At 47.2% G+C, this 27920-nt stretch overlaps 1 protein-coding gene across 9 annotated transcripts in view; it reads left to right on the top strand.

The window, feature by feature from the left end:
- The window catches only part of MAP7D3 (MAP7 domain containing 3), a 68445-nt gene extending 40525 nt beyond the window's left edge, over window positions 1-27920 (top strand). For 2 of the 9 annotated variants that reach the window (XM_064159141.1, XM_064159137.1), the window contains 14 exons: window positions 188-286; window positions 657-755; window positions 1824-1949; window positions 5251-5396; window positions 6921-7051; window positions 7846-8090; window positions 15588-15723; window positions 16565-16745; window positions 18068-18172; window positions 18440-18493; window positions 20265-20358; window positions 20718-20916; window positions 24467-24765; window positions 27868-27920. In XM_064159141.1, the coding sequence (XP_064015211.1) occupies window positions 188-286; window positions 657-755; window positions 1824-1949; window positions 5251-5396; window positions 6921-7051; window positions 7846-8090; window positions 15588-15723; window positions 16565-16745; window positions 18068-18172; window positions 18440-18493; window positions 20265-20358; window positions 20718-20916; window positions 24467-24765; window positions 27868-27905 (1952 nt within the window). In that variant the 3' untranslated portion in view covers window positions 27906-27920. Of the gene's footprint in view, window positions 1-187; window positions 287-656; window positions 756-1823; window positions 1950-5250; window positions 5397-6920; window positions 7052-7845; window positions 8091-15587; window positions 15724-16564; window positions 16746-18067; window positions 18173-18439; window positions 18494-20264; window positions 20359-20717; window positions 20917-24466; window positions 27549-27867 lie in introns of those variants that run through there. The other 7 variants (XM_064159139.1, XM_064159140.1, XM_064159142.1 and 4 more) reach the window with 7 other exon arrangements.

Below are 27920 nucleotides of genomic sequence, written 5' to 3'. Positions count from 1 at the left end.
AGCTTACAGCAATAGAAGAATGCTTTCTGTAGAGTAATTCTTCCCTGATCCAACTTTCCTGCTTCTGAAGGATTCATGCTATACAGTGAGTTAATTCCTCTGCTGTATCTCAGGGAAGTGGAGCAGATGTTGGAGGGGACTTGCAGGCTGTTTTCAGTGTGATTAATCCATGCACTTTCACTTCTAGGTACCGCAAAGAGAAGTGCCTCATTAAACAGGCTGAATAACAAAGTTCCTCTGCATTCTCAGCAGTCAGCACTCAAAGGTTCACAGGTGGAACAGAAAGGTGCTAGAAGCCAGTTGGGGTTTGAGACTTGGGAGGCAGAAAATGGGAGATTTCACCTTGAGTATAAACCATATCTCAGTTTCATGACAAGATATTTTCACTCATGTTTTCATTGAATGCACTGTGGCATAAATATTACAGACCTTGCAGTGCCAGCTGGTGGGTAATGGTCTGTAAACCAGCCTCTGGAAAGTGGGAGGGTGGGCAGAAGACTAGGCAAACCTTTAGCTCATGAGGAAATAGTGTTTTGTGATGATAGATTGGTGGGTTAAGCAGAAGTAAAGCATGGGAAGGGCAGTTTAGGAGATGATATGATATGATATATATAAATACCTTGTTAAAATTAATCTTCCTTACGCTTGGTCTCTAGGAGGAACAGAAAAGAAGAGGAGCACATCTTTGAGTAGAATGAGTAGTAAACCCCAATCCTCTCCAGACCTAGAAAAAGTGAAAAAGGAAGAAAAAACAGGTGGTTGTTTCATAAAGCTGAGTATGTCTTTGTAAAGCTGTTCACAGTCAAGCTTGGATAGGATTATTTTCACTGCTTTCCTTGGTTCTTAATTGTTTAGGCCTTTTTAATGGCCTTCTAGGCATCCAGTGCTAAAGCTGAAATTGTAAAGAGTAGATTTCTCCCTTTGGACAAAAAGGAAATCCTGTAAGAAGGACTTTAAGTGGCCTTGTAAAGTAGATAGCAAATTGTCTCTCTGCTTGAGAGACTTACTGGAAAGCTGCTAGGTTTAAATGTAAGACAGAGTGAAATTGTTAGTGTATGTTCACTTCTTAGTTAAATCTCTCTGCTTTTTAAACTCTCTCTCTTTTACTCAGTTTCAAAGCAACTATTCTGTTCCTGCTGCTGGCTTAAACTTTGTGCATGCAGATGAAGGAGGAAACCAATTCTTACTTTAGTCTCTTTTGGTCTGTGCATTCCCCACTAGGTTACAAATCCCCCTTTTCTAGGAACTCTTCCTAACCCTGAAGACCAGCAACTTTTCTAACATGTTTTTTACCCCTTTAACAGTTTTCAAACTTTCCTTTTTAGCAGCTGTTGCCAGCAGTGGAAATGCTGTTCTACTTTTGTATGGGAGAGTGATGAGTGCTGTCCTTGTGAATTTGTTATATGCAAGTGATGGTTGCTGATCACCACTGGCTTTGTCTTGCAAGTCTTCTGTTTATTATGTCAGAACAGCCTTATCTGCAGTCTAAAGAGTGCAGCTCTGAAGAGCTGGGTCAAAAATTGTTCATGCTTTGACCAGCTTCAGCTTTCATCTCTGTTGTATGCATGCCAGTCTTTGCACATGAAAATGATCAGTATTAAGCAAGCCAAGGACAAGAAGTGCAACATAAGAGACTGCAATGTTTAACCCTTCTCTGCTTGTAACTGGAATTTCCCTTGCCTCAACTCCTGTATTTTCCTTCCAAAACTGTTACAGTTTGCATTAATGCTCACAGACTGCCTTTGCTTTGTACTGCTTGCCTTTTTTTTTTTCATGATATGACTTCATCTTGGATCCTTTTTTGATTTGTTCTCACCGTTTAGCTCGTCGCTCCCAGCTCAGTCCTCTGGACAGTAGCGTAATCAGTCGCCTCCTCGCCCCCACACAGGCCTCTTTAGCTAGGAGTAAAAGTGCTGCTACATTGTCGGCTGATGGACAAGATCCCTCAGGTAACAGGAGGGCAGCAAAGCTTCAAAGTTTTCTGCAGTTGCTCTTCAAGCAAGAACTTTACATGATAATTGCTAACTGTGCTGCACTGAAGTGTGAATCAGGCAGTTAACACCCAGTGATGTGTCACACAACTTACCCACTCCTTACTTTGGTCAGCAATAACCAATTCATGTGCTCTGTTGCATGTTTTACTTTACAAAACCATAGAATAATGACGTGATTTTATAAACTCCAGTGCCAGTTTACTTGCTCTGCAGAGAGCCAGATGCTGGCATTTGTTTTTGGTTTGAGTTGTGGGTTTGTTTTGACTGACAGAGGCATGCATTTGGGAATACCCTCAAATGAATAAGGCATACTGATGGTAGAAAACAAAAGGGGTAGAAACCCAAAGAAACAGTTTCAAAGGAGGCTGAAAGGAATTAAGTGCAAGGCCTAAATTTCTTTAGGAGGAGAAACTCCTATAGGAACGTGGCAGAGGGATTACCCTAGGCACAGGGAGCCCTGAGCTGGCTTCAGTGAGACTGAGTGTAGAAATAGAGGCATCCTAGAAGGAGAAGATGCTGTAAAGTAAACCTGGCCAGCTCAAGCAACTTCATATTGGTCCAGACTGAGCTGATAAGCCCACAGTGGAGCTCAGCTTAGTATTAGTGCAGAAATCTGTGTCGTGGGCCAACCCTGACTGCATCCTGCACTCCTTATAATTGCCACTAGTTAGGAGAGCACCCCAGTAAATGCACAGCTTGAACCAATCTGGAGTCCTTTTCCTTCTCCTGCCTTCCCAGTTTGCCTTGTTTCCTCTTTAGTATGTCATTCCATTTTAATTTTTGATCTTATGCCACTTACCTTGGTCCTTGTTGGCAATACTGACCTTGCAATGCTGCTCCCCTTGTGTAAAGCTCAGTTTTGGCTTTTTTTGGGGGGAGTCTCTAGTTGTTGGTCATATTTTTTTGCACACCTATCTATGTGCCACATTTATTTTGCCATGAATACTTCATTTCATGTGGGGAAATACCATCTTTTTCACTGTCACTGACAGCATGTGACTTACTGCTGCTGAAGTAAAGAGAACTCCTACATTGTTATCAGTTTACCTTCAAGGTACTTCCTGCATTTCAGTAGAAGCCTACCTGTGCTTTAGCACAAACAAAATGCAGTTCTCCTTGCACAAATGCTGTGGCTATAAAAATAAAATGTCTTTTCCAGAAAGTTCCAAAACTCTTAAGTGCTGGCATCTGTCACAGTTTAGTCAGACTAGAGAAAAATCCAGAATCATAGAATGCTTTGGGTTGGAAGTCACCTCTGAAGGTCATTTAGTCCAACCACCTCTGCAGTAAGCAGGGACATCCTCAACTAGATCAGGTTGCTCAGGGCTCTGTCATAGAATCATGGAATCAGGCAGGTTGGAAGAGACCTCCAAGCTCAGCCAGTCCAACCTAGCACCCAGCCCTATCCAGTCAACCAGACCATGGCACTAAGTGGCTCATCCAGGCTTGGCTTCAACACCTCCAGGGACAGTGACTCCACCACCTCCCTGGGCAGCCCATTCCAATGCCAATCACTCTCTCTGCCAACAACTTCCTCCTAACATCCAGCCTAGACCTGCCCTGCCACAACTTGAGACTGTGTCCCCTTCTTCTGTTGCTGCTTGCCTGGCAGAAGAGCCCAACCCCACCTGGTTACAGCCTCCCTTCAGGGAGTTGTAGACAGCAATGAGCTCTGCCCTGAGCCTCCTCTCTAGGCTAAACACCCCCAGCCTTGTTGCCCTTCCCTGGACACCTTCCAGCATCTCAACATCCTCTTGAATTGAGGGGCCCAGAACTGGACACAGTTACCTGCTTTCACAAGTAGATTTTTTTACATCTCTCTGTGCTTCTGTGCGTCAATATGCCTCTGATTATCTTTGTGAGGAAAGGAATTGGAAGACAGTTTCTTTCCATATCTTTTATGTGAGGAGGTTGACACTTCAAGTAGGGAAGGTACTTTAGTTTGAGAGTTCCTAGATTCATAGAATGGTTTTGGTTGGAAGTGACCTTTTAAAGGTCATCTAGTTCCAACCCCCCTGCCATGGGCAGGGACACCTCTCACTAGCCCAGGATCGTCATCCTCATAGCCCTCTGCTGGACCCTCTTCAGCAGATCCCTGTCCCTCTTCAACTGGGGAGCCCAAAGCTGAAGGCAGTACTCAAGATGAGGTCTCAGCAGGACTGAGTAAAGGGGGAGGAGAACCTCCCTTGATCTGCTGGACACACTCCTCCTAACACACCCCAGGATCCCATTGGCATTCTTGGCCAGCAGGGCACATTGCTGTGGCATGGATGTTATCCACCAGGACCCCCAGGTCCCTCTCCACAGGGCTGCTTTCCAGCAGTCACCTCCCAGCCTGTACCAGTGGAGTTTGCTATTCCTCCCCAGAGACAGGACTCTGCACTTGTTGAACTTCATCTGTTCCTCTGTGCCCAGCCCTCAGTCTGTCCAGGTCTCTCTGGATGGCCACACAGCCTGCAGCTGTATCAGCCAAGCCTCCCCTGCTCAAAGCCTCATCCAAGCTGGCCTTGAAGACTGTCTAGGGAAGGTTCATCAACAGCCTCCCTGAGGAACCTGTTCCAGTGTCTCAGCTCCCTTACTGTAAAGAGCTTCTTCCTAGTCTCCAGTCAAAATCTGCCCTCCTCGAGCTTCAATCCATTCCCCCTCATCTTTTTTTCTCTTCACAGGTTTGGTTCTTTTTCCACCACCTGTTTCAGTTTATTGATGTGGATCAAACACACACCTAGACAGTAATAAAGTGGCCAGAGAGGGAAAAGTGCCTTAAAATAACATTGCACAAATTGTTTAACCAGGGCAATTCGTAAAGTAATGCTCAGATTCCTTGAAAAAGATTATTTCCTCCTTGAGAATCAAGGAGAACTTCAGATTTGGAACCTGTCATGCAGAACTTGTAGAGAAAGATGCTAAGCTATGAAGTCTGAACTCTTTGTGATTAGATGCAGCTCACTTACAATTAAAGCAATGCCATTGTACTGCAACTGTAGGCATTGTTTGGAAAAGCATTTTATTTTCCTCTGCTCCAGAGTGCTGCATTCAGAGTGGTTTTGTTCTTGGTGCTGTTGCTTCCAATGTACTAATGGTGTGGTGATGGTGCCTTGTGTCCATGACCCGCTGCGATGCGCACTGCCTGCGGTGTTTCTCTGTATGGTTTCTAACACACACAATCTTTCTTTCTCTCTTTCTCCCTGTTTTTCTCCTGTTCTTACACTGTGCACTTGCTTCTCGTTTTGTCTTGTCAAATTCCTAACTTTTATAGAATCTCACCTCTGTCCTCGTTCAGCTTCAGCCAGTTCCATCAGTTCCCCAGTCCCAGCTCCTAAAGTGCCTGTGCGCAGTCGTAGCATCGACAGGTTGAAGTCCTCTGTCTCCTCATCTGATGCAAGCTCACCGGATTCAACTCAGGTTTGTTGAAGAGCCACAGGAATTAGGTTTGTATTAATGGGGTTGGGGTGGGGCAGAGGTTGGAACAGGTCAGGATGAGATTCTCCTTTAAGGGTTTGCTTGCTTATTGAAGTGTTCAATAGCATTTGCTTCAAAAAGGCAGTACTGAAATCAAACTGGGATTTTATGGTCCTTTATCCCTCTGGTGTCATAGAATTGTCAGGCATGGAAGGGACCTCAGGGATCATCTGCTTCAGATCTCCCTGCCATGGGCAGGGACACCTGACACTAGATCAGGGTGCTCAGAACCACATCCCAGCCTGGCCTTAATGACCTCCAGGAATGGGGCTTCCACCACCTCCCTGGGCAACCTGTGTCTCACCACCCTCAAGGTGAAGAACTTCCTAACATCCAATCTGAATCTACCCACTTGTAGTTTTACTCCATTCCTCTTAGTCACTCCCCAGCTTTCCTGTAGCCCACTTCAGAAACTAAAAGGCCACAATAAGGACTCCTCAGAACCTTTTCTTCTCCAGACTGAACAGCCCAAATTTTCTCAGTCTCTCTTAATAGCAGAGCACCTCTAGCCCCTTGACTCTCCTTATGGCCCTTCTCTAGACATCTTCCAGTACCTCCAGATCTTGAGCAAGGGCTCAAGAACTGGACACAGTGCTCCAGGTGGAGTCTCACCAGAGTGGAGTAGAGAGAGAGAATCACCTCCCTCGACCTGCTGGCCACACTTTTGCTTGATGCAGCCCAGGATGCACTTGGCTCTCTGGGCTGCAAGTGCACACTGGGCTGCAGGTGCACACTGGTGTATCTTGGTTGCCATGCTGGGCTGCAAGTGCAGATGAATGCATCGTGGTTGCCACACTGGGCTGCAAGTGCACACTGGTGTATCTTAGTTGCCATGCTGGGCTGCAAGTGCAGATGCATGCATCGTGGTTGCCACACTGGGCTGCAGGTGCACACTGGTGTATCTTGGTTGCCACACTGGGCTGCAAGTGCACACTGGTGTATCTTGGTTGCCATGCTGGGCTGCAAGTGCAGATGAATGCATCGTGGTTGCCACACTGGGCTGCAAGTGCACACTGGTGTATCTTAGTTGCCATGCTGGGCTGCAAGTGCAGATGCATGCATCGTGGTTGCCACACTGGGCTGCAGGTGCACACTGGTGTATCTTGGTTGCCACACTGGGCTGCAAGTGCACACTGGTGTATCTTGGTTGCCATGCTGGGCTGCAAGTGCAGATGAATGCATCGTGGTTGCCACACTGGGCTGCAAGTGCACACTGGTGTATCTTAGTTGCCATGCTGGGCTGCAAGTGCAGATGCATGCATCGTGGTTGCCACTCTGGGCTACAAGTGCACTCTGGTGTATCTTGGTCACCACAGTTGAGGTAAGGTAGTGACTGGGTCTGTGTTTTGCAACATAAAGGAAATGTAGAGTACGTCTTGTTGAGGAGTCATGTGTGTTGTGCTAACAGCTCTCCTGCCTGTGAAGGGTTCCAGAGTGAGCATTATTTGGTTTTACATGTCTTGGTAGAAATCAGAGACTGAGAAAGCATCGCCAGGTTCTGGATTCAGGCGCCCTCCCTCGCCATCTGTGTCTGCCCACCGAAGATCCCCTTCTCCTGCTAATGTGATGAAACGTCCTCCCTCACCATCTACACTTAGGTATGTGTCCAGCTGAAATACCTTCTGCTGAGGAGGAGGTGAAGGCTGCTTCCTGCCTTAGGCAGCTGTGCTTAAATACCTTCTACTGAGGAGGAGGTGAAGGCTGTCTCCTGCCTTAGCTGGGCTCTTAGCACTTGGGTGACCTCTGCTGTGCCGTGTTTATACATCTAAGGGCTTCACTTTTGATCTGATTTCTCTTTTCCACAGTAGGGTTTCAGCCCTTGAACCTTTGTCTCTTTTGTGCAGTTATTTATACTATATAAACAAACAAGTATTTATACCTTGGTTTTCTGTGCAGTCTGTGCACTAAAACTGAGGGGGAACATGCAAGCTCCTGAGTAAGTTGGTCACCCTCTATGTTTGCAGGAAGTTTCTTGGACTGGAGTCATAGGATTCATCCTTGATGTGCTGTAAATGGAGGTCTGGCTAGCAGACCTGTTTTGATGTTAGCCAACAAGTAGCCAGTGCAGTATGCCCAGGGTGTTTTGGAATCTTGTATTTGAGATTTATGAAGAGTCACAGAATGGTAGGGATTGGAAATGACCTCAGAAGATCATCCAGTGCAACTCCCCCTGCCAAAGCAGGATCACCTAGGGCAGGTCACACAGGAGCACATTCAGGTGGGTTTTGGAAGCCTGTAGAGAAGGAGACTCCACAACCCCTCTGTGCAGCCTGTTCAAGGCTCTGTCACCCAAAACATCTGTCATGCCAGTAAGCAAAGCAGACTGCTGTCCTAGTTGCATGTTTTGATACTTTCAGTGTTAACCTTGACAAATGATTCTTTGTTTCAATAGGCAAAAGACTCGCCCACCTTCACCTACTGTGTCAAAACAAAGGCCACCATCTCCTACTCCAGTCTCTAAACCAACACCAATCCAACGGCTGCCTCTCACACCAAGTGTTATAAACATTACCAAAAAGAAAACTGAAGTAGAGAGCAAACCAAAGGATAAGAGCACAGAAGGAGCAGGGCAAGAACAAGGTGCTTCACCAGCCTTGGACAGGGATGCAGCAGCAGCTAGCACAAAGACCAAAGAAGGTGAGTGTTCCCCCATAACTCATACTCAGGACATCTGCAGTGCCTGCTAGGATTGGTGAAATGATTCATTCAGGAGGGAGAACACTGGAGAGTAGGATGTTTTAGGGCAGAAGTTGTTCATTGCTGAAAATTTATGGAGTAACTTCACCTGTTATGACTTTGAGCTATGGAATTTAGTGCAGCACTTGGTTTATTTGACTTGGAGTCCAGGCCTGAGCTTTTACTGTTACTGTTTGTACTATAAGAGAAGCAAAAATCCTGTTTCTCTTTTGGTCTTCAGGCACACTAGCTTGGAAATCATTGGCTTAGGTTTGCAGAGTCAATAGTTAAACTATGCAAAGGTCTTTCAGTGCAGTTGGTAGTTGTTACAGTTGCCCGTGCAAAGACCTGCTTGGAGGAAGAAGTCAGCTGTTGGTGCACCCAGCCTGAGACTGCTTTCACCAAAACCTCTCTCAGTGTCAATTCTAGTGATTGTGTAGTCGCTGCTGCCTCAGGGAAAAGTGCTCAGTTCACAGGTCGAGCTGAGCAATTAGCTTGGTAGATTAAGGAGGGCCATACACCAGGTGAGCAATTAGTGTCCTAGTCCTCTTCACTGTGCCAAGTAAGCGCTGCCCCCATCCCTCAGACTGGAAGAACATCATCTGCCATCTCCAGAACAGAATCTGGCAGAGCCTTCTGGTGGGATCTGGCAGGCACTTCTCTGTGGAGAAGGCCTCAGGGGATACTTAACAGGAAAAGGAGGGATCTCTGGAGTTTAAACTGCAGCCAGTGGGCAGTACTGAGGGCGAGAATCCATCAGACTGAGGTAAGTGGGAACTATGCTTGCTGCATGTTACTGCATGTACAGTTCCTGTTGTGCGTTCCTCAGCTGCTGCCATCGTCTGTGATTTCCGAGGCTGTTCCTGCCACTACTCAGAGTTGGATGTTCAGTGGTGTTAGCTGGCTGAAGAGCTCCTGTGTAGAGTGTTCTGAGCCTGTATTCCTGTAGAAAAAAAGCCTGGGTGTCATAGTCAAACCTGGATGCTTGTGTGAAGCTGCACAGCCACCTTCAGTGTCGTGTCATTCATCTTTGCAGTCAGAGCGTCCGTCCCTCGATGTCCCTACATTACTGTGGTAGATGTCTTGCATGCCTCAGAAGGGGCAGAATCAGTTGTAACCAGTGTTGGAAGAGAGGCTGAAACCTCTAGCACAGCCTGTCCTATTTCTGTATCTTCCAGTTGTTCTGAAACAAGATCACCTCTCCTTGTTCCTCGCTGCCTCATCTGTCTCCTCTCCACACTGACTTCTGGAACTGTATTAACGCAGTTGTACCTATTTCCACTTCAGCTTATTGCTAATATCCAAGCTGATTGTCTTTGGAGTGGGTCATAATGGCTGTTAGTGAAGCTCTTTGTCAAGATAATGAAGTAGTGACTGCATTCTCCAACCTGGAGATGATTTTTATCTCTTGGAGTGTTGTGGTGCATTAGCTCTAAATGAGGCAAAATCCTTGTTCATAAAACCAAAAAGTTGCTTTTGCTTTTCAAAGCAATTTTGCACATCTGTTCCCCCTGAGGGTTGGTGTTTCAGACAGCTTCTGAAGTCAGAGCACACCAGTCAGTGGCATGTGGCAAACCAGTCTCTGGGTCTTCTAGGTTCAACCTAACCTCAGCTTTGTGTACTCGTATCTTCATACCATCTCCTCTCCTTCAAACTAAATTTGATTGCCTGTTGCCAGCAGGCGGCAATCAAGTTTTGTCTTGGGGTTTTTTGTGTCTTCCTGCTCAAATACACTGTCCTGCAGTAAAACACTTTCTATTTTTCAGTGACTTGGAGCAGTTGTCATTTCTGGCAGCAGCCTTTCCCAGCTTCCACGAGAGTTAAAAGGCTCGTTTCAACTTAAAGCATAAGAAGTGCTCCTTCACGAGCTCTCACCTTATGCATGATGATAGGTAATAAACTATCATGGAGCCTCAGCTTTTCTTCTGTCTGGGTAGGGAAGGCTTTGCAATATGATTCCTAGGTTAATTGTAAATTAATGACTGGCTTTGAAATGTGCTGGAATCATCCCTCCACCCAGCTGATGCTACAACACAAGCATGGTTGTGTTCTTGCTGTCAAACTGGAAAAGAACAGTCCAGGAAGGAGCTGACACAAGCTTCTCCTCAGCAGATCTGCAATACTCTTCTCCATCTTAACCCCTAAACAGATCAATGGGAGAAAAGGAGGAGGTTTGACATCCACCTCATAGAATCATAGAATCAACCAGGTTTGAAGAGACCTCCAAGATCATCCAGTCCAACCTAGCACCCAGCCCTAGCCAGTCAACCAGACCATGGCACTAAGTGCCTCATCTAGGCTTTTCTTGAACACCTTCAGGGATGATGACTCCACCACCTCCCTGGGCAGCCCATTCCAATGCCAATCACTCTCTCTGACAACAACTTCCTCCTAACATCCAGCCTAGACCTCCCCTGGCACAACTTCAGACTCTGTCCCCTTCTTCTGTTGCTGCTTGCCTGGCAGAAGAGCCCAACCCCACCTGGCTACAGCCTCCCTTCAGGTAGCTGTAGACAGCAATGAGGTCACCCCTGAGCCTCCTCTTCTCCAGACCAAACAACCCCAGCACTCTCAGCCTCTCCTCATAGGGTTTGTGTTCCAGGCCTTGTTGCCCTTCTCTGGACACCTTCCAGCACCTCAACATCTCTCTGGAATTGAGGAGCCCAGAGCTGGACACAGCACTCAAGGTGTGGCCTGAGCAGTGCTGAGCACAGGGGCACAAGAACCTCCCTCATCCTGCTGGCCACACTGCTCCTGAGCCAGGCCAGGATGCCATTGGCTCTCTTGACCACCTGGGCACACTGTACCCTCATCTTCAGCCTACTATCTACCAGCACCCCCATCTCCCTTTCTTCCTGTCTGCTCTCAGCCACTCTCTCCCCAGCCTGTGGTGCTGCTTGGGGTTGTTGTGGCCAAAGTGCAGAACCCTGCACTTGGCCTTGTTCAGTCTCATCCCATTGGCCTCTGCCCACCCATCCAGCCTGGCCAGGTCCCTCTGCAGGGCTCTCCTACCTTCCAACAGGTCAACACCTGCTCCTAGCTTGGTGTCATCTGCAAACTTACTGATGCTGGACTCAATCCCCTGGTCCAGATCATCAGTAAAGATGTTGAACAGGACTGGGCCCAGCACTGACCCCAGGGGAACACCACTAGTGACTGGCTGCCAACTGGATATGGCACCATTCACCACCACTCTCTTCACAAGTTGCAGATCTTCTGCATCCTTCCTACTCAATTGACAACTCAATGTTGCTGCTTTAAGGCAGTCTGTATTCTTAATGGCTTCAAGTATCTTTGTAGTGCCTCTTTGCTCTTTAAACCACAGGCTGGAATTGCTGAGGCCAACAGTCAATCCTCTAGATGCATTTTGTAGTTCTAAGACATTTCTCTTGCCTGTTTTCCCTCTTTTTCTTTCCATCACAAAAAAGGGCCTCTGAGTTAAAAACAGTTCTTGTCAGGAGTGACAGTTGGGTGTACAAGGGAGATAGAGACAAGTATAAAATACTGCAGGAGTCTCACACACAATCACACAGACAGTTAGGGGCTGGAAGGGACCTTCAAAGCCCATCTAGTCCACCCCCCTGCCAGAGCAGTATCACCTATACCAGATCACACAGGAATGCAGCCAGGTGAGTCTTGAATATCTCCAGAGAGGGAGACTCCACAACCCCCCTGGACAGCCTGTTCCAGTCTTCTGTCACCCTCACTATAAAAACAGTTCTTCCTCGTGTTTCCATGGAACTTCCTATGCCTCAATCTTCCTAAGCATGTTAGCAGTTATGTTAGGAAATCCCATGTCTTGCCCTGTGGAACTGGACTGCACAAGGGGTGCACATGGGGATGAAAGCACTACTGAAGTGACCATATAGAGGAAAAAAATCAGTACAACATTCTGTGATGCAGTCAGTGGATTGGCATGGCCTGAAATCCAGTAACTTCCAAAGTGAAAATGCAATGGGAAGATTTCCACCCCCACCACCAGACTTGAGATCTCTTCACCCTCTCTTGGTTTTATGCCCACTGCAGTTTCAATTTCTGTGGCATGAATCATTACAACTGATTTTCTTCTGTTATTTTTATACCAGGTATTTAGCATATTTCAAGCTACCATTACCATGCTGTAACCCTAAAATCTGTAACCTAAAAGCCTAAAACCATTTAGGGTTCGTGCTGAGGAATAAATTTTCTTCTTTAGGTTGAATTTTCAGAGAGGGAAATAAGTTACACTTGATAGCAAATGTCAGTTTTGGTATAACTGAAATCCCAGTAGGGTTAAAATAGGATTGCTGTAATGGTTGCTGTGCCAGTGCATAATAGAAGATGGCCTCTGCTGGAAAGAGTGACTGGTTTCAACTGGTGAGACCTTCAAGTGGTAGATAAGAAGAAAAAAAACAGGGATCTATTGGATAGAGTCCAGCAGAGGGCTACAAGGATGATGAGGGGACTGGAGGCCATGGCTGATGAGGAGAGGCTGAGAGACCTGGGGCTGCTTAGTCTGGAGAAGACTGAGAGGGGATTTGATCAATGTTTGTAAGTATCTGAGGGCTGCTGGGGGTGGGGAGACAGGCTCTGCTCACTGCTCCCTGGGATAGGACAAGGAGCAATGGGTGTAAGTTGCAGCACAGGAGGTTCTGCCTCAACACAAGGGGAAACTTCTTTCCTGGAAGGGTCCCAGAGCACTGGCACAGGCTGCCCAGAGAGGTTGTGGAGTCTCCTTCTCTGGAGCCTTTCAAGGTCTGTCTGGATGTGTTCCTGTGTGATCTGTGCTAGATAGGATTGTCCTGCTCTGATAGGGGGTTGGACTGGATGATCTCCTTGGGTCCCTTCCAACCCCTAACCTCCTGTGAGCCTGTGTGATTCCTTCATTGTTGTATGCTGGCAACAGTAAGTGAAACCTCCTATCTTTAAGTAATAAAACCCCCATATGCAGGAAGAGAGGCTCCAGTAGGCAGCTCCTGCTAATGGTTCTTTGTGCTGCAAAGGACTGATCTTCCTTGCTGGCTGAGTTTGGTTTTTTTTTCAGTGTTGGAGAAATCTAAATTTCATCAAACTTCTCTTCCACTGCACTCTGAATGCTTCTGGAATGATTTTCCTAGGACTAGAAGAACAGGGTGGGTTTTTTTTCCAGCACAAAACAGTGCCATGATTCAGTTGCTCTGGATGTACTCTGGCTGATTACACCTTAGAGCTGTAAGTAGTGATTATTATGTCGATGGAGCTTAAAGCAGCTTTTCTGGTATCAAAGTTCTTAATGGTGGTATAGTCTTCTGAATGATTTGTCTTTAGGTTGGAAGCAAAAGAACTGGAGAAAGTCTGATGTCATTCTTTACTAAAACATGCTGTGGCTTCAAGGCTCTGGAATTGTTAAGCAAACAACTGTGTGTTGGTTTGTGATTAAGAGGAGGAAAGGCAAATCCTTGCCTACGTTATGATGCTGTTACTCCACTGACACCAAAAGCTGATTCTCTGCATGCTGAACCAGTTCTTGAGTCACATTCAAATAGTAATATTTCTAGGGAGTCAGAATAGCTGATTGTGGAGCATAAACCCTATGAGGAGAGGCTGAGGGAGCTGGGATTGTTTAGCCTGGAGAAGAGCAGGCTCAGGGCAGACCTCATTGCTGTCTACAACTACCTGAAGGGAGGCTGTAGCCAGGTGGAGTTGGTCTCTTCTGCCAGGCAAGCAGCAACAGAAGAACAAGGAGACAGTCTCAAGTTGTGCTGGGGGAGGTCTAGGTTGGATGTTAGGAAGAAGTTCCTGGCAGAGAGAGTGATTGGCATTGGAATGGGCTGCCCAGGGAGGTCTTGAAACAAAGCTTGGCTGGGGCACTTAGTGCCATGGTCTGGTTGATTGGCCAGGGCTGGGTGCTAGGTTGGACTGGCTGAGCTTGGAGGTCTCTTCCAATCTGGTTGATTCCATAATTCTATGATTTGGATGTTCCCCACCCCTCCACACTTAGGAAAATCACCCAGGCTAGACTCAGTGGATCTGGAAATTGAAGAATGAAGCTTTATATTTACAGCTTAGCACAAGATACCAGCAGATAGTTACAATGTATATATATATATATATATATACACAGAAATAGACAAGTTAAAAGCAATGCAGAAACACAACAGCCCTCCCAGAAAGCAGAGTCCCCAAGAGGGGCTCCCAACCACCCTTCCACCTTCTCCCCAGCCCTCTACCTTACCCCAGACTTTGCCTTACATTCAGTGTAAGTTTGGAGGGTCAGCCGGGGGGTTAGGAAGCAGAAGGATTAGTCACACAGATGGCAGGTTAGGTTAGAGAGAAGTGCAGCCTCAAAGACAGAGAGCAAACAACTGCCTTATCTGTGCTTATGTTCTTCTCCATCTCAGCAAGCCTATGAGTGCAGTAGACATCAGCATTGTTTTGTTTTCACAGCCTGTGGGCTAATTCTTCTCACCAGAACATCCCAGCTAGGTTCAAACTAGCACACTGGTTAAAAATCAGAGTTCTTTCCATACCTATTGAGAGAAAGTGGATGACAAAGGTAGGAGTTTTCCTAATCTCAATTGATAATTCCTTTAAATCTTTATTAATATATAAAATAATTGATCCTGTATAATTGCTGTTATAGATTGGGTTGGGTTGGAAAGGACCTTAAGTATCATCCAGTTCCAACCCCCTCTGCCATGGGCAGGGACACCTCCCACCAGCCCAGGTTGCTCAAGCTCTCATCCAACCTGACCTTGAACATCTCTAGGGAGGGAGCATCCACAACGTCCCTGGGCATCCTGTTCCAGTGTCTTCCCTCCCCCACTGTAAAGAATTTCTTACTAACAACCTCTACTGTCTCTGATCATAACACCAAGCAGGCCATCAATACACACATAAGCACTGCAAGTATCTGCTGACCTGATGCTTGAAGCTGTTTTGCTCTCCATGAAAACTGGAAGCTGATTTGCTGCTGAACTCTGTAGAAATCCAGCATTAGTGAAGTGATCAGGATGTGCCTGGGGGGCCAGATAACACAGTGATTATTTGCACCCTCAGATACTCTATAGCTTGAAAAACACCAACATTACTGCTATGAAACAAGAGAAATCAGAATGAATGTCTCATCTGTAAGGTGATGTGACCTGTCTTTTCTAAAGCTGGATCTTTTGAGTTCTCTTGGAAGTGTTTTTAAGTGTTAAAGGATAAATGTGTCTGTCTGAAAATAGCTTTCTGACTGCTCTAGTAGTAGGAGAATATCTTTTCAACTGTATCATCTGGAATATGGCTGCATGGCTGCAGTCAAAATGAGTTGTGATTTCAGTGTCAGTGAGATATTGTGGCTCTGCATCTCCTTAGGGTTCCCTGTTGGCTCTTGGGAGCCTTGAGGAACAGGGTATGCTCGCTCAGCTAGCTAACAGGAAAATCTCATCTCACAATCATAATGTTTGTCTTAAGTGATTGGGCCTTTTTAACAGCATTTTCTTTTAACCTTTGCAGAATCAGGTAGCAAAACTGTAGCAGGGACCACCACAGCTGAGGAAGCTGCTAAAATCTTGGCAGAGAAGCGGCGTCTAGCACGGGAGCAGAGAGAGCGCGAAGACCAAGAAAGAGTTCAGAGACAGGAAGAGGAAAGGTAAGGATTCAGGAGAATCCTCCTGTTGGAGGGTAGGAGAGCTCTGCAGAGGGACCTGGCCAGACTGGATGGGTGGGCAGAGGCCAGTGGGATGAGACTGAACAAGACCAAGTGCAGGGTTCTGCACTTTGGCCACAGTAACACCAGGGCAATGCTGCAGGTTGGGGCAAGTGTGGCTGAGAGCAGCCAGGCAGAGAGGGACGTGTGGGTGCTGGGAGAAATGAGCTGAAGATGAGGCAGCAGTGCCCAGGTGGGCAGCAGAGCCAATGGCATCCTGGCCTGAATCAGGAAAAGTGTGGGCAGCAGGGCAAGGGAGGTTCTTCTGCCACTGTGCTCAGCACTGCTCAGGCCACACCTGGAGTGCTGTGTCCAGTCCTGGGCTCCTGAATTGCAGAGAGCTGTTGAGGTGCTGGAAGGTGTTGAGGGAAGGGCAGCAAGGCTGGGAAGGGGCCTGGAGCACAGCCCTGTGAGGAGAGGCTGAGGGAGCTGGGGGTGTGCAGCCTGCAGAAGAGGAGGCTCAAGGCTGATCTCATTGCTGTCTGCAGCTCCCTGAAGGGAGGCTGTAGCCAGGTGGGCTACAGGTTTTTGTCAGAGAGAGTGATTGGCATTGGAATGGGCTGCCCAGGGAGGTAGTGGAGTGGCTGTGCCTGGAGGTGTTGAAGCCAAGGCTGGCTGGGGCACTTAGTGCCATGGTCTGGTTGATTGGCCAGGGCTGGGTGCTCGGTTGGCCTGGCTGAGCTTGCAGGTGTCTTCTATCCTGCTTGATTCTATGATTCTGTGTGCATGCACACTATCAAAGTAATAAGCTTCCACTTGGTGATCTGTGTCTTGGAATCACTAGACTCAGAGAAGAGGAGATGGCCAGGAGAGCACTCGAGGAACAGGCACGACAGGAGGAGATGCTCCGCCAGCAGGAGGAGGCAAAGAAGGTGGCTTATGAAGAACAGCAAAGACAAGCTGAAGAGGAGAGGATCCGCAGAGAGCAGGAGGAGCAGGAAAAGCTTGCAGAGCTTCAACACCAGGTTTGCTAATCTGTGGGCTCCTCATGCAAGGTGCTGGTTTGTCTGGCACGGGAGGAGGTTGTCTTTGGGTCTTCCTCAGAGAACAGTTTTAGCAACTCTGCCAGGAGTGATATAAAGCAGAGCTCATCCTGTCTGAGATGGACCTCAGAATATCCTGAAGTCCTTCCCTTGCCCTAGTCAGAGAATCATAGGGTGGCTTAGGTTGGAAGGGACCACAAGGATCATCTAGTTCCAACCCCCTGCCATAGGCAGGGACACCTCCCACTAGAACAGGTCGCTCAAGGCCTCATCCAACCTGGCCTTGAACATCTCCAGGGAGGGACCAGCCACAACCTCCATGGGCAACCTGTGCCAATGTCTCACCACCCTCACTGCAAACAACTTCTTCCTAACATCCAGTTTCAATCTCCCCTCCTCCACTTTAAACCCATTGCTCCTTGTTCTGTCATTACAAGACCTTGTCAATAGTCCCTCCCCAGCCTTCCTGTAGGTCCCCTTCAGATACTGGAAAGCCACTCCAAGGTCTCCTCGAAGCCTTCTCTTCTCCAGGCTGAAGAGCCCCACCTCTTGTAGCCTGTCCTCATAGCAGAGCTGCTCCTGCCTTTGGATTTTGGTTTTTTTTTTCCCAGCATTTGCTAAATTTGGAGCAGAAACAGACTTTTTTGTTTTACCCATCTGCCCAGGGAGGTGGTGGAGTGGCTGTGGCTGGAGGTGTTGAAGCCAAGCCTGGCTGGGGCACTTAGTGCCATGATCTGGTTGATTAGCTAGGGCTGGGTGCTAGGTTGGGCTGGATGATCTTGGAGCTCTCTTCCAACCTACTTGATTCTGTGATTCTAGTAGATGATCTTTAAGGTCTCTTACAACCCAATGCATTCTATGAATCTGTGACAAGATCTTTCCAGTGTAGAGGTGCTCAGCACCAAGCATCTCGGTGCAGTAATACTTGACTGCCAAGATTTTAAAGTTACCCATGTCACATTCACAATTTAATTGCTGTCTTGTTACATTCTAAATCATCCTTCCTAGACAAATCTTCAACCTGAAGTATAATATGAGTCTTAAGTAGCTCAACAACATCCAGAACATTTGCATAGTCACAGCCTAGCCTTGCACATTGTTCTTCATTTCAGATCAGTTTCTGAATGTCACAGTAATGCATATTTCATGTGAGTTGCTGGGTAACTGGCATTTAGTTGCAGTGTCTGGTCATATTAAGTAGTGATTGTCTGCTGTTCCTGTCTCTGTTGAACCAGAATCTCTGTAACATCTCTGCTTTGGACACTTGGGGATGAGTTGTGAACTCTCATGTGTTTAATTTTCAGAGAGAAGAAGCTGAAGCAAAAGCTCAAGAAGAGGCTGAAAGACAGAGGCTGGAAAGGGAAAGGATTATGCAGCAAAATAAGCAAGAAAGGCTGGAAAGAAAAAAGGTATGCAGAGAGCTTTAGGCTGACAAAGTAGTGTTTGAGGTGTTCAACTGAGCAGGCAAATGGCCTCTGATGCACTTAGTAGTAGTGTGACCTTTAAAAAAAGACAGCTCTGGCTTGTGAGCTGGAAAAAGTACAGTAAGTGTAGCTAACACAGGAAAGTAGTGTAAATTAAATAGGAGAATATACTCTGATGGCTGAAAACATAAAGCAGAGTGCTGAAAGGCAAAGCTTTGTATGTCACTGCTAATGGTTTCCCTCTCTTGGCAGAGGATTGAAGAAATAATGAAGAGGACACGGAGATCGGATCAAAGCGAGTCCAAGGTACTTGTTTAGCTCTTGGATGACCTCCCAGATGAGGCTTTGCCTTCTGTCCTGTCTTCCACTGTTACCCTTAAGCAGGCTTCCAGGGGAATGTTGTGGTGCACCAGACTTAATTCTCAGCAGCTTCCCACTGTGCACACTCTTCTGCTGTGCTGACCCAAAGTCTTCTGTGCATTTTTGTTCAAGGCATGTAGAAACAGTGTGGTTTGGTGTTATTGCTTGCAGGTTGGTTGTAAAAAAGCATTGGAGGGTAATAGATGACTTTGTCTTAAACTGAATGCATTCTCATAGGGCTCATTTTGCCTAGAAAACTTCAGTTCCTGGCTTCATTGAATTGTTTGGCTTGGGTAAGACCTCTGAGGGTATCAAGTCCAGCCATAAACCTAACACCACCAGGGCCATTAAACCATGTCCCCAAGTGCCATGGCCATAGGTGTCTTGAACACCTCTAGGAATGTCTACAACTACCAACTGCCCTGTGAGGAGAGGCTGAGGGAGCTGGGGGTGTGCAGCCTGCAGAAGAGGAGGCTCAGGGCAGACCTCATTGCTGTCTACAACTACCTGAAGGGAGGCTGTAGCCAGTGGGGTTGGTGTCTTCTGCCAGGCAACCAGCAACAGAAGAAGGGGACACAGTCTCAAGTTGTGCCAGGGGAGGTCTAGGCTGGATGTGAGGAGGAAGTTGTTGTCAGAGAGAGTGATTGGCATTGGAATGGGCTGCCCAGGGAGGTGGTGGAGTGGCTGTGCCTGGAGGTGTTGAAACCAAGCCTGGCTGGGGCACTTAGTGCCATGGTCTGGTTACTTGGCTAGGGCTGGGTGCCAGGTTGGACTGGATGAGATTGGGGGTCTCTTCCAACCTGCTTAACTCTGATTCTATGATGTTTTCTTCACCCTAACTGCTTCCTGTAGAAAGAATCCAAGGGAAAAAGCTTATTGCTGACTGCTTCTCCAAGAGCAGCAACCAGTGTGGTCTAGCTGCAATTCTGCCAGTGTTTTAGGCATGCAAATGAGGGCTGGGTGATAGATTGGACTGGATGATCGTGGAGGTCTCTTCCAACCTGGTTGATTCTATGCGGGCTCCTTCACCTCCCTGGGCAGCCTGTTCCAATCCCTGACCACTTCTGCAGTGAAGACATTTTTCCTTAGCTTCAACCTAAACCTCCCTTGATGCAACTTGAGGCCATTCCCTCATTTCCTGATAACTAGGGAAGAGAGACCAACCCCCATCTCACTCCAACTTCCTTTCAGGGAGCTGTAGAGATCACTGAGGTCTCCCCTCAGCTTCCTCTTCTCCACACTAAACAACCTCAATTCCCTCAGCTGCTCCTCAGAAGACCTCTTCTTAAGTCTCTCTCACCTTCATCACTTTGCTTACAGCAAATCTTAGCTGCCCCTTTGGGTTGCTGTAGCAAACCAGGTGGAGCTATCTGTTAAGGTAGTGACCTAAGGTTTGTGGTAAATTATGCAGATGGTATTGAGGAGCAGATGTTCTTCTATGAGCATGTAAAGACCCAAGTCTTCATGTAGATGAAAGTCAACAACTGTGTGGAGAAATGAGGGGAAAAGCCCCTTGGGAATAGTTTGTAGGTAGGAGATGGAAGTGGGTCCCACATGTGCCTTCACAGGAGCATGTGTTGCTGGGTGACCTGATTGCCTGTTAGCCTTTGGGCTAACCTGGCCTTACTGCTGGGCACTGAGGAGTCTAGCCTGGGAGCTGTGGCTGTGAAATGCTTAGAGGGGAGTTGAGTTAGTGAGTAACACTCTGGCAATTCAGTTGCAGAATGAAGGGAAGGCTGCCTCTGAGGCTATGGAGGGAGAGGATATTGAAGAGGAGGAAGAGTTGGGTCTTGAGAAGACTGATCAGCCAGGTAAGGAAACTTGGTCACTCATGTAAGAACCCTGTGGTGGTGAGACACAAGTCCCTGAAATGGCAGAAGACTCTGTTTGAAGAGAGTTCTGTACCACAGGAGACAGTCAAAATGAGTCAATGCAGGCAGCATGTTTTCATTTTACAAGGGTGTTTGCAAAGGTGGAGGACAAATACCATGTTGTTAGAGGCAGCTTGTCTAGAGAGAAGTGAATCTGCTGAAGCCAAGTGCCTCGAGTTTTAGGTGAGAAAGGACATTGTGGCACTTCTCTTTGCTTAGATCAGCAATTCTGATACTGAAACTCTCCTTTTTCCTTCATTTTTACTACTTGCTTCCTGTTCTTTCTCCCTCACCTTCAGGAAAGCTAAATGGTGTTGACTTACCCCAGGAAGTCAAGGGAGAAGAAGGTGGTGCTTTAGAAACTGCCCCCAGCTTGACCTCTGCAGACTCTAAGGAACCAGATGTGTCAGAGCTGAAGGGCAGTGAAGTGTTCATGAATGGAAGTGACTTGAAAAGTGATGAGGGATCTCCACTTGTTGCTGAGTTAAAGGATTCCAGGTGAGTCTGCATCGCTGACCGCTTTACTGCCAGAGCAGTTGGCACAAGAAGTCTCTCTGTGTGTTTAAACTGAAGCAGTGCTCAAAAGCACTGCATTTGAATCCTTGCCCCTGCCAGCTCTGTGGTGTTTCTCTGGCTTGCTGCAGGCATGTGGGGCGTGTGTGCTGTCAGACAGTTTAGTCCAGGATAATTGTTGAGGTGGCACAGCACTGGGCTCTGCTAAGAAGGGAGAAGCAGAACCAGCACGTGCCAGGGTTAGACATGGCAGCTCTGGCTTGAAATCCTTTCCCTTGAAATGGCCAGCAGTCCTTCTCATCAACAGACATTAAACAAGAGGGAGAAGAGACCACACTAAAAGAAAGAATCACAGAATAGATCTGGTTGGAAGACACCTTTGAGATCATCCAGTCCAGCTCTGAAGGGTCAACACTAAATCGTGTCCAAAGTGTTTCTTGAACACTTGCAGGGATGGTAATGCCACCACTGCCCTGGGCAGACCATTCCAATGTTGGAGAAGCCTTTCAGTAAAGAAATATTTCCTAATATCTATCCTGAACCTCCCCTGGCACAGCTTGAAACCATTTCCTCTGATCCTGTTGCTTGTTGTCAAAGAGAAGAGGCTGCCCCCTCCTCACTCCAACCTCCCTTCAGGTAGTTGTAGAGAGCAATGAGGTCTCCCCTCTGCCTCCTCCTCTCCAGACTGAACAACCTCAGCCCCTCCTCATAAGCCAGGTATTCCAGGCCCTTCACCAGCTTTGTTGCCCTTCTCTGGACACACTGCAGCCCCTCAAAGTTCTTCTTGTAGTGAGGTGCCCGGAGCAGAACCCAGCACTCAAAGCGTGGCTTCACCAGTGCTGAGCACAGGGGGATGAGCACCTCCCTGTCCTTGCTGGCCACAGTGTTTCTAATCCAAGCCAGGATGCCATTGGCTTTCTTGGCCACCTGGGCACACTGCTGGCTCATGTTCAATCTAGTGTCATCCTGAACCCCCAGCTCCCTCTCTAGGTTACAACTTTCCAGCCACACATCTCCCAGCCTGTAGCTTACCATGGGATGGTCATGACCCAAGTGCAGGACCTGGCATTTAGCCTCGTTGAAACTCACACCAAGAGAAAGCTCTAGAACAGTTCCAAGTGCACTGAAGCAGTAGATACAACACAAAAGCCTCCCTTAATGAGAATTTTTGTTAGTTTGGTATTTCATTTGAACTTTTTGAACATAAAACATTTCCCATCTACTGTGGGGGGAAAAAAAAACTGTCCTCTGCTGCTTGTTCCATTTGCTCATCTAAATGTTAATGATGTTCAAATGACATTGTGAACTCTTTGGGGGTTTAAGTGATGATAAATTAATCTCTTTCCTCCAGTGGTGGACTATAAGGACCTTTTTTTTTCCCCCCATGTTTTTTCTTTTATGAATGAAAAGTGATCACTGTGATTTGGGTTGAGATTTTCAATCTCTTTTAAATATTGCTGAGCTTCTGAGGCTCAGTTTGGTGTTTAAAAAAAAACCTACTGAACTGGAGAAAAAGGGGAAAAAAATATTCTACACTACTTTAAATAGAGTTTTAATCACAGAATGGGAGGGGTTGGAAGGGACCTCAAAAAATCATAGAATCAACCAGGTTGGAAGAGACCTCCAAGATCATTCAGTCCAACCTAGCACCCAGCCCAGAGCAGGATCACTTAGGGGAGATGACACAGGAAAACATCCAGGTGAGTTTTGGAAGTCTCTAGAGAAGGAAACTCCACAACCTTTCTGGGCAGCCTGCTCCAGGGCTCCAGCACCCTCACACCAAAGAAGTTTCTCCTCATGTTGAGGTGGAACTTCCTGGGTTCCAGTTTGTGTTTACTGCCCCTTGACCTATATCACAGGGCACCATTGAAAAGAGCCTGGCCCCTTCTTCCTGACACCCATTGACCAGATCCCCTCTCGGGCTGCCCTTCTCCAGCCTAAACAGCCCCAGGTCTCTCAGCCTTTCCTCATGGGACAGATGTTGCAGTCCTTCATCCTCATAACCTCCACTGGACTCTTTCCAGTAGTTTCCTGTCACTCTTGAATGGGCAGCCAGAACTGGACACAGTACTCTAGCTGTGGCCTCACCAGGGCAGAGTAGAGGGGGAGGAGAACCTCCCTTGACCTGCTGGCCATGCCTTTCTTAAAGGAGACTCCACAACCCTTCCACGTGGCCTGCTCCAGGGCTCCAGCACCCTCACACTGAAGAAGTTTCCCTTAGGTTCACCTTTACCTCCTCTGCTCCAGCTTGCACCCATTGCCCCTTGTCCTTGGACACCCCTGAGCAGAGCTTGGCTGTGTCCTCCCCACACTGCCCTGCCCATCTTTTACCAGTGTGAATGAGGTAATCCCTCAGGCTTCTCTAAGCTGAAGAGCCTCATCTCTCAGCAGGGAGATGTTCCACTGCCTTCAGCATCTTTGTGGCTCTGTACTGGATTCATTTAGGCATCTCCATGTGGTCTTTTTATGAACTGAGGGCTCCAGAACTGGACACAATGGTGCAGGGCTTTAAACTTGTTGCTTGCCTAGCTCAAATTTCTGGAAGCAGAGCTTACCTGAGAACAATTAGTGTAACAAAAAGGGGCTGTGTGTTGGTGAGTCAGTCTTTCCCATTGCCTGTTGGATCAGTAGTCCAACATGATTTAACAAAGCCAAGTGCAGGGTTCTGCACTTTGGCCACAACAACCCCAAGCGGTGCTACAGGCTGGGGCCAGAGTGGCTGAGAGCAGCCAGGCAGAGAGGGAGCTGGGGGTGCTGGGAGAGAGGAGCTGAAGAGGAGGCAGCAGTGTGCCCAGGTGGGCAGCAGAGCCAATGGCATCCTGGGCTGGATCAGGAGCAGTGTGGCCAGTAGGACAAGGGAGGTTCTTCTGCCCCTGTGCTCAGCACTGCTCAGGCCACCCCTGGAGTGCTGTGTCCAGTTCTGGGCTCCTCAATTCAAGAGAGATGTTGAGGTGCTGGAAGGTGTCCAGAGAAGGGCAGCAAGGCTGGGGCCTGGAGCACAGCCCTGTGAGGAGAGGCTGAGGGAGCTGGGGGTGTGCAGCCTGCAGAAGAGGAGGCTCAGGGCAGACCTCATTGCTGTCTACAACTACCTGCAGGGAGGCTGTGGCCAGGTGGGGTTGGTGTCTTCTGCCAGGCAACCAGCAACAGAAGAAGGGGACACAGTCTCAAGTTGTGCCAGGGGAGGTTCAGGCTGGATGTGAGGAGGAAGTTGTTGTCAGAGAGAATGATTGGCATTGGAATGGGCTGCCCAGGGAGGTGGTAGAGTGGCTGTGCCTGGAGGTGTTGAAGCAAAGCCTGGATGAGGCACTTAGTGCCATGGTCTGGTTGTTTGGCCAGGGCTGGATGCTAGGTTGGACTGGCTGAGCTTGGAGATCTCTTCCAATTCTATGATTCTATGACCTCTGGACATGTCCTCCATGATATTTAGTGCTTTGAAAGTATGCAGACTGCTAATTGGGTGGCCTGGCATCAGTCTAAAGGTTAAAGCTACAGAAACTGCAGTACAAGTATCTCTGCTCTGCTTCTTTTCCCCTAGTCATTCTGCAGAGGAAGTGGTTGTTGATGACTCAGTGAAGCTGGGGGTTAATGAAGCTGACCATCCAGTTGGACTCATTCAGAATCTTAATGGCAAGTCTGGCTCGTGGACTTTTGAGGAGTTGATTGACGTTGGAGTACATTCCAGGTCAACCAAGCTGAGCTCAGACAGCATCTCTGCTGGGGACTGTAAACAAAACTTGAATGATGCTGCTGCTACATTACCTTCTAGTCCCAAATTGGCTTTTGAGGAAGATGGTGCAGTGAATTCATTGACCAAACCTATAGATGCTTCATCAGGTAATCCAAGCTGATTTCCTTCTCTGTCTCTTCCTCTGCCTCTAGGTAATTCACTTCCTTGTGTTTTACTCTCCTTGCCTTAACTTCAGCTTCTTCTTTCTGAGGCACTTTTTCCTATGTGTTGACTGGAGGAAAAGTTTGTTTTTTTCTTTAGTGCTTGCAACTTGCATTCTGTCAAAAGGAGTCACCAACTGATGGCTCTTTTAGAGCCTTGCTTTAGGCAGCAACCTAGGCCTGGCATGAAGGCTCTTCCAAAGACACAGCTGAGCCCCTCTGAAGCGCCTGTTATCTCCTACTAGCACTCAGGCCCATCTGTTGTATGTTTAGGCTGCTTCTATGCTGCCTTAAATGGCACATGTTACATTTGAAGATACTAACAGTTCAGAATGTATCTGATGTGACTCTGCAAATTAAACCTTTCCACTCCTAAACATGTTCTGTAACTTTCTGATGCTGGCCTGTGTGGTCTTACAAGGCGTCCTCAGGCTCTGGCAAGGTATTACCTCCCTGTTGTGCTTACTGTAGAGTAGTCTTTCACTTCCTTGAGGGGGAGTAACACCAACCTTAAATTCTCCAGACAGTTGTGTTGCCTTTTGAGAGGAGTAACAGAGCTGCACATAACAATACTTTGAATTTTCCAGAAGAAGCAGGGTTGCATCTGAAGCCTCAGGTACTTGAAGAGGCCCATCCCTGCTGCAGTACAAGCATAGCAGATCAGAGAGGCTTCAAGAAGTGGGAGTTAGGCTAAACAACTCCGGTCTTGGAGCTGAACCCCAAACAGCAGGGCTCTTTCCATGAGAGAATGAGGATGTGATCATTTGAACCAAGTGGCAGTGGAGAAACCCAGAACCTGTTATCCACATACTCCTTTGAGTGATGTGTAGCACTTTTGGCTCCATTAAAGGGTAGCACTTTTCCAGCCTGAATTGTTTCCCGAGTCTCCTCTGTCGCTCTGCGTCTCTCTGTGCCTCAGCCCCATGGGCACAGCCCTACTGAGGCTTCCCTTTGAGGCCACAGCTCACTGGACCATGGGAATAGATGGACCTAATGTGGTGCAGCTGCTTGTTCTGATCAACCCCATTAGCTTTTCACTAAAGAAAGCCTTGCCTTTACATTTAGAGCTTTAATTATGGTTAGGATTAAGATTGATGTTCGTAGCTTGGAAAGTTAACTTATGTCTAAAAAAAAGAAGCTGCTGTGCTGGTTTTTGGACTGTGAGTGAGCAAATGGTTGTGTGCTGACTTGCTGGCTTTGACAGAGTTGTGAGTTGTTAAATGTTTTCTTCTCTTTGCTCTCTGGACAGAACTGTGAACACTAGAGACCTGGAAATAATCTGATTGCACTTCAGTGTATTTTAGCCAGTACCGAAGGCCTTGTTTTGAAAAGCTGCTTTGTTTACCTTTGTCCATCTTCAAGTTTGCAAAACAAAACACAAAACCATCAGGGGAGGGCTGACAAACTTTGTCATTTTGCACCTTGAAACATTTCAGGGAAGCTCTTTGTGCTGATGTTCTCTTTTCCATTTGTTTAGCTAACTGTTAGGGAAGATTTCCTTGTTGTGTTCTCGTTCCTTTGGCTTCTACAGGCTTTGCTATAACCTGGTTGGGTCTGGGAGGCAGGGAGGGGAGGAGGTTATTGGCATAGCAGTATCACAGCGAAGTGCCACTGGCCACATTTTGCATGTTCTTAAGTTGGCACTTGGAATCAAAGAGTCCTTCAGGGGGTGTTGAAGCTGACCTCCCTTTGTAACACTCTCAAAACCTGCTGTTGCTCCTTGGTTTGTGTACTGCTGACAAAGAAATCCTCAGATTGGAGTGGGGAAGGAAACTTCTAACATCAAGAGATTGGCAGTTTCAGAATACAGCATTGAACCACCACCAACGTTGTAGTCTGTTGGCAAACAGCAAAAGCCATCACAGCAGATGCACTGACCCTGATGTTGAGTACCTGGTTTTGTCTGTCCCAGTGCAGCTGAACGTGTCATGCTTTTACAAGTGGTTTCCTGTTGAGTTACTTAACTGAGCAGTTAAGTTACTTCTTATTTATCTACATTTATGGAAGTACTATTTTTTTTGTGTACATAACAGTATTAGACCACTGAGTTCATGTTTTGTTCATTGTTAATTATTCTAAGTGTTCCTGTTCTAGCTTTATAACAGTGGCTGCAAGCTGCATAAATATATATATATATACACATATATATATTTCCCTTCCCCTAAAGCCTGCATTCAGCCATCTACTTAACCCAAATTTGCTTGCTTTTTTACAGCACGCAGAGATTAACTAAGCATCTTCTGAGAACTGCTACTAAAAGGCAGAATGCAGCCTTGTTCATGTCCCCTGCAACAGATGTAGTAGGTCAGTGATCACCTCTTTGAAAGACTGGCTGTCTCAAATCCTGCCTCATCAATCCAGACCAATCACCCAAGTGGCAGCTGCGTTGTCGGGGTGAAATGCAAATGGGTTTGCTGGCACTAAATGCGTCCTCCCCTCAGCAGGGCAGTTAGGATAGGAAACCCTCAGCAGTCTTACTCGTGCTGTTTGCGGTTCAGAACATGGTTAGAACTCTTTTAGACCTTAGAGCAGTGCCTTAGGTAAAAGGAGAAATGTATTTTTGTATGATAGCAGTTTCATGCTGGCAGAGACAATCGTTCTAACACAACAAAAAGATGCTGAGACTATGGATTTCTTTCTTCCTGTGCTGATAATATTTGTTGAATGCTCTGTTACAACTCTCTGTAAATATCTGCTCCCTGTTAAATAAACTTTGCAGTTGAACAATGCTTTACTTTTGTAATGCTAAACGTTTCCCTTACTAGATCCTAAGCCTTTGTCATGCTGATCTGCCTGGAGATGCACCCTGCTGCTGCCTGAATTGCCTCATATTGCAGAGCCCCAAAACTAGGAGCCTCTTTGGAGGAGGTGGTTGGACTAAACCTTTCAGCCGTGGCTCTGTGTCCGTGCTGATGATGTGTTCATAGCTGCTGCATTCTCTAGCTTGCTTCTTCTCAGTGTAAGCCTTTGCCTTCTGCTTGTGGCACCAGCACCGTTATGGCCATCAGATCAAAACAAGTGATTCTGCCCTTCTGCTTTGGTCTGCAGTTTCCAGCTTTGGGCCACTCAACCCAAGAAGGACATAAACCTGATGGAGCAGC

This window comes from Pogoniulus pusillus, chromosome 19 (genome assembly GCF_015220805.1).
Source record: "Pogoniulus pusillus isolate bPogPus1 chromosome 19, bPogPus1.pri, whole genome shotgun sequence".
In the NCBI taxonomy this organism is placed as follows: Eukaryota; Metazoa; Chordata; class Aves; order Piciformes; family Lybiidae; genus Pogoniulus; species Pogoniulus pusillus.
The sequence above is the reverse complement of the archived record's forward strand: the minus strand, read 5'-3'. Positions and strand labels throughout refer to the sequence as shown.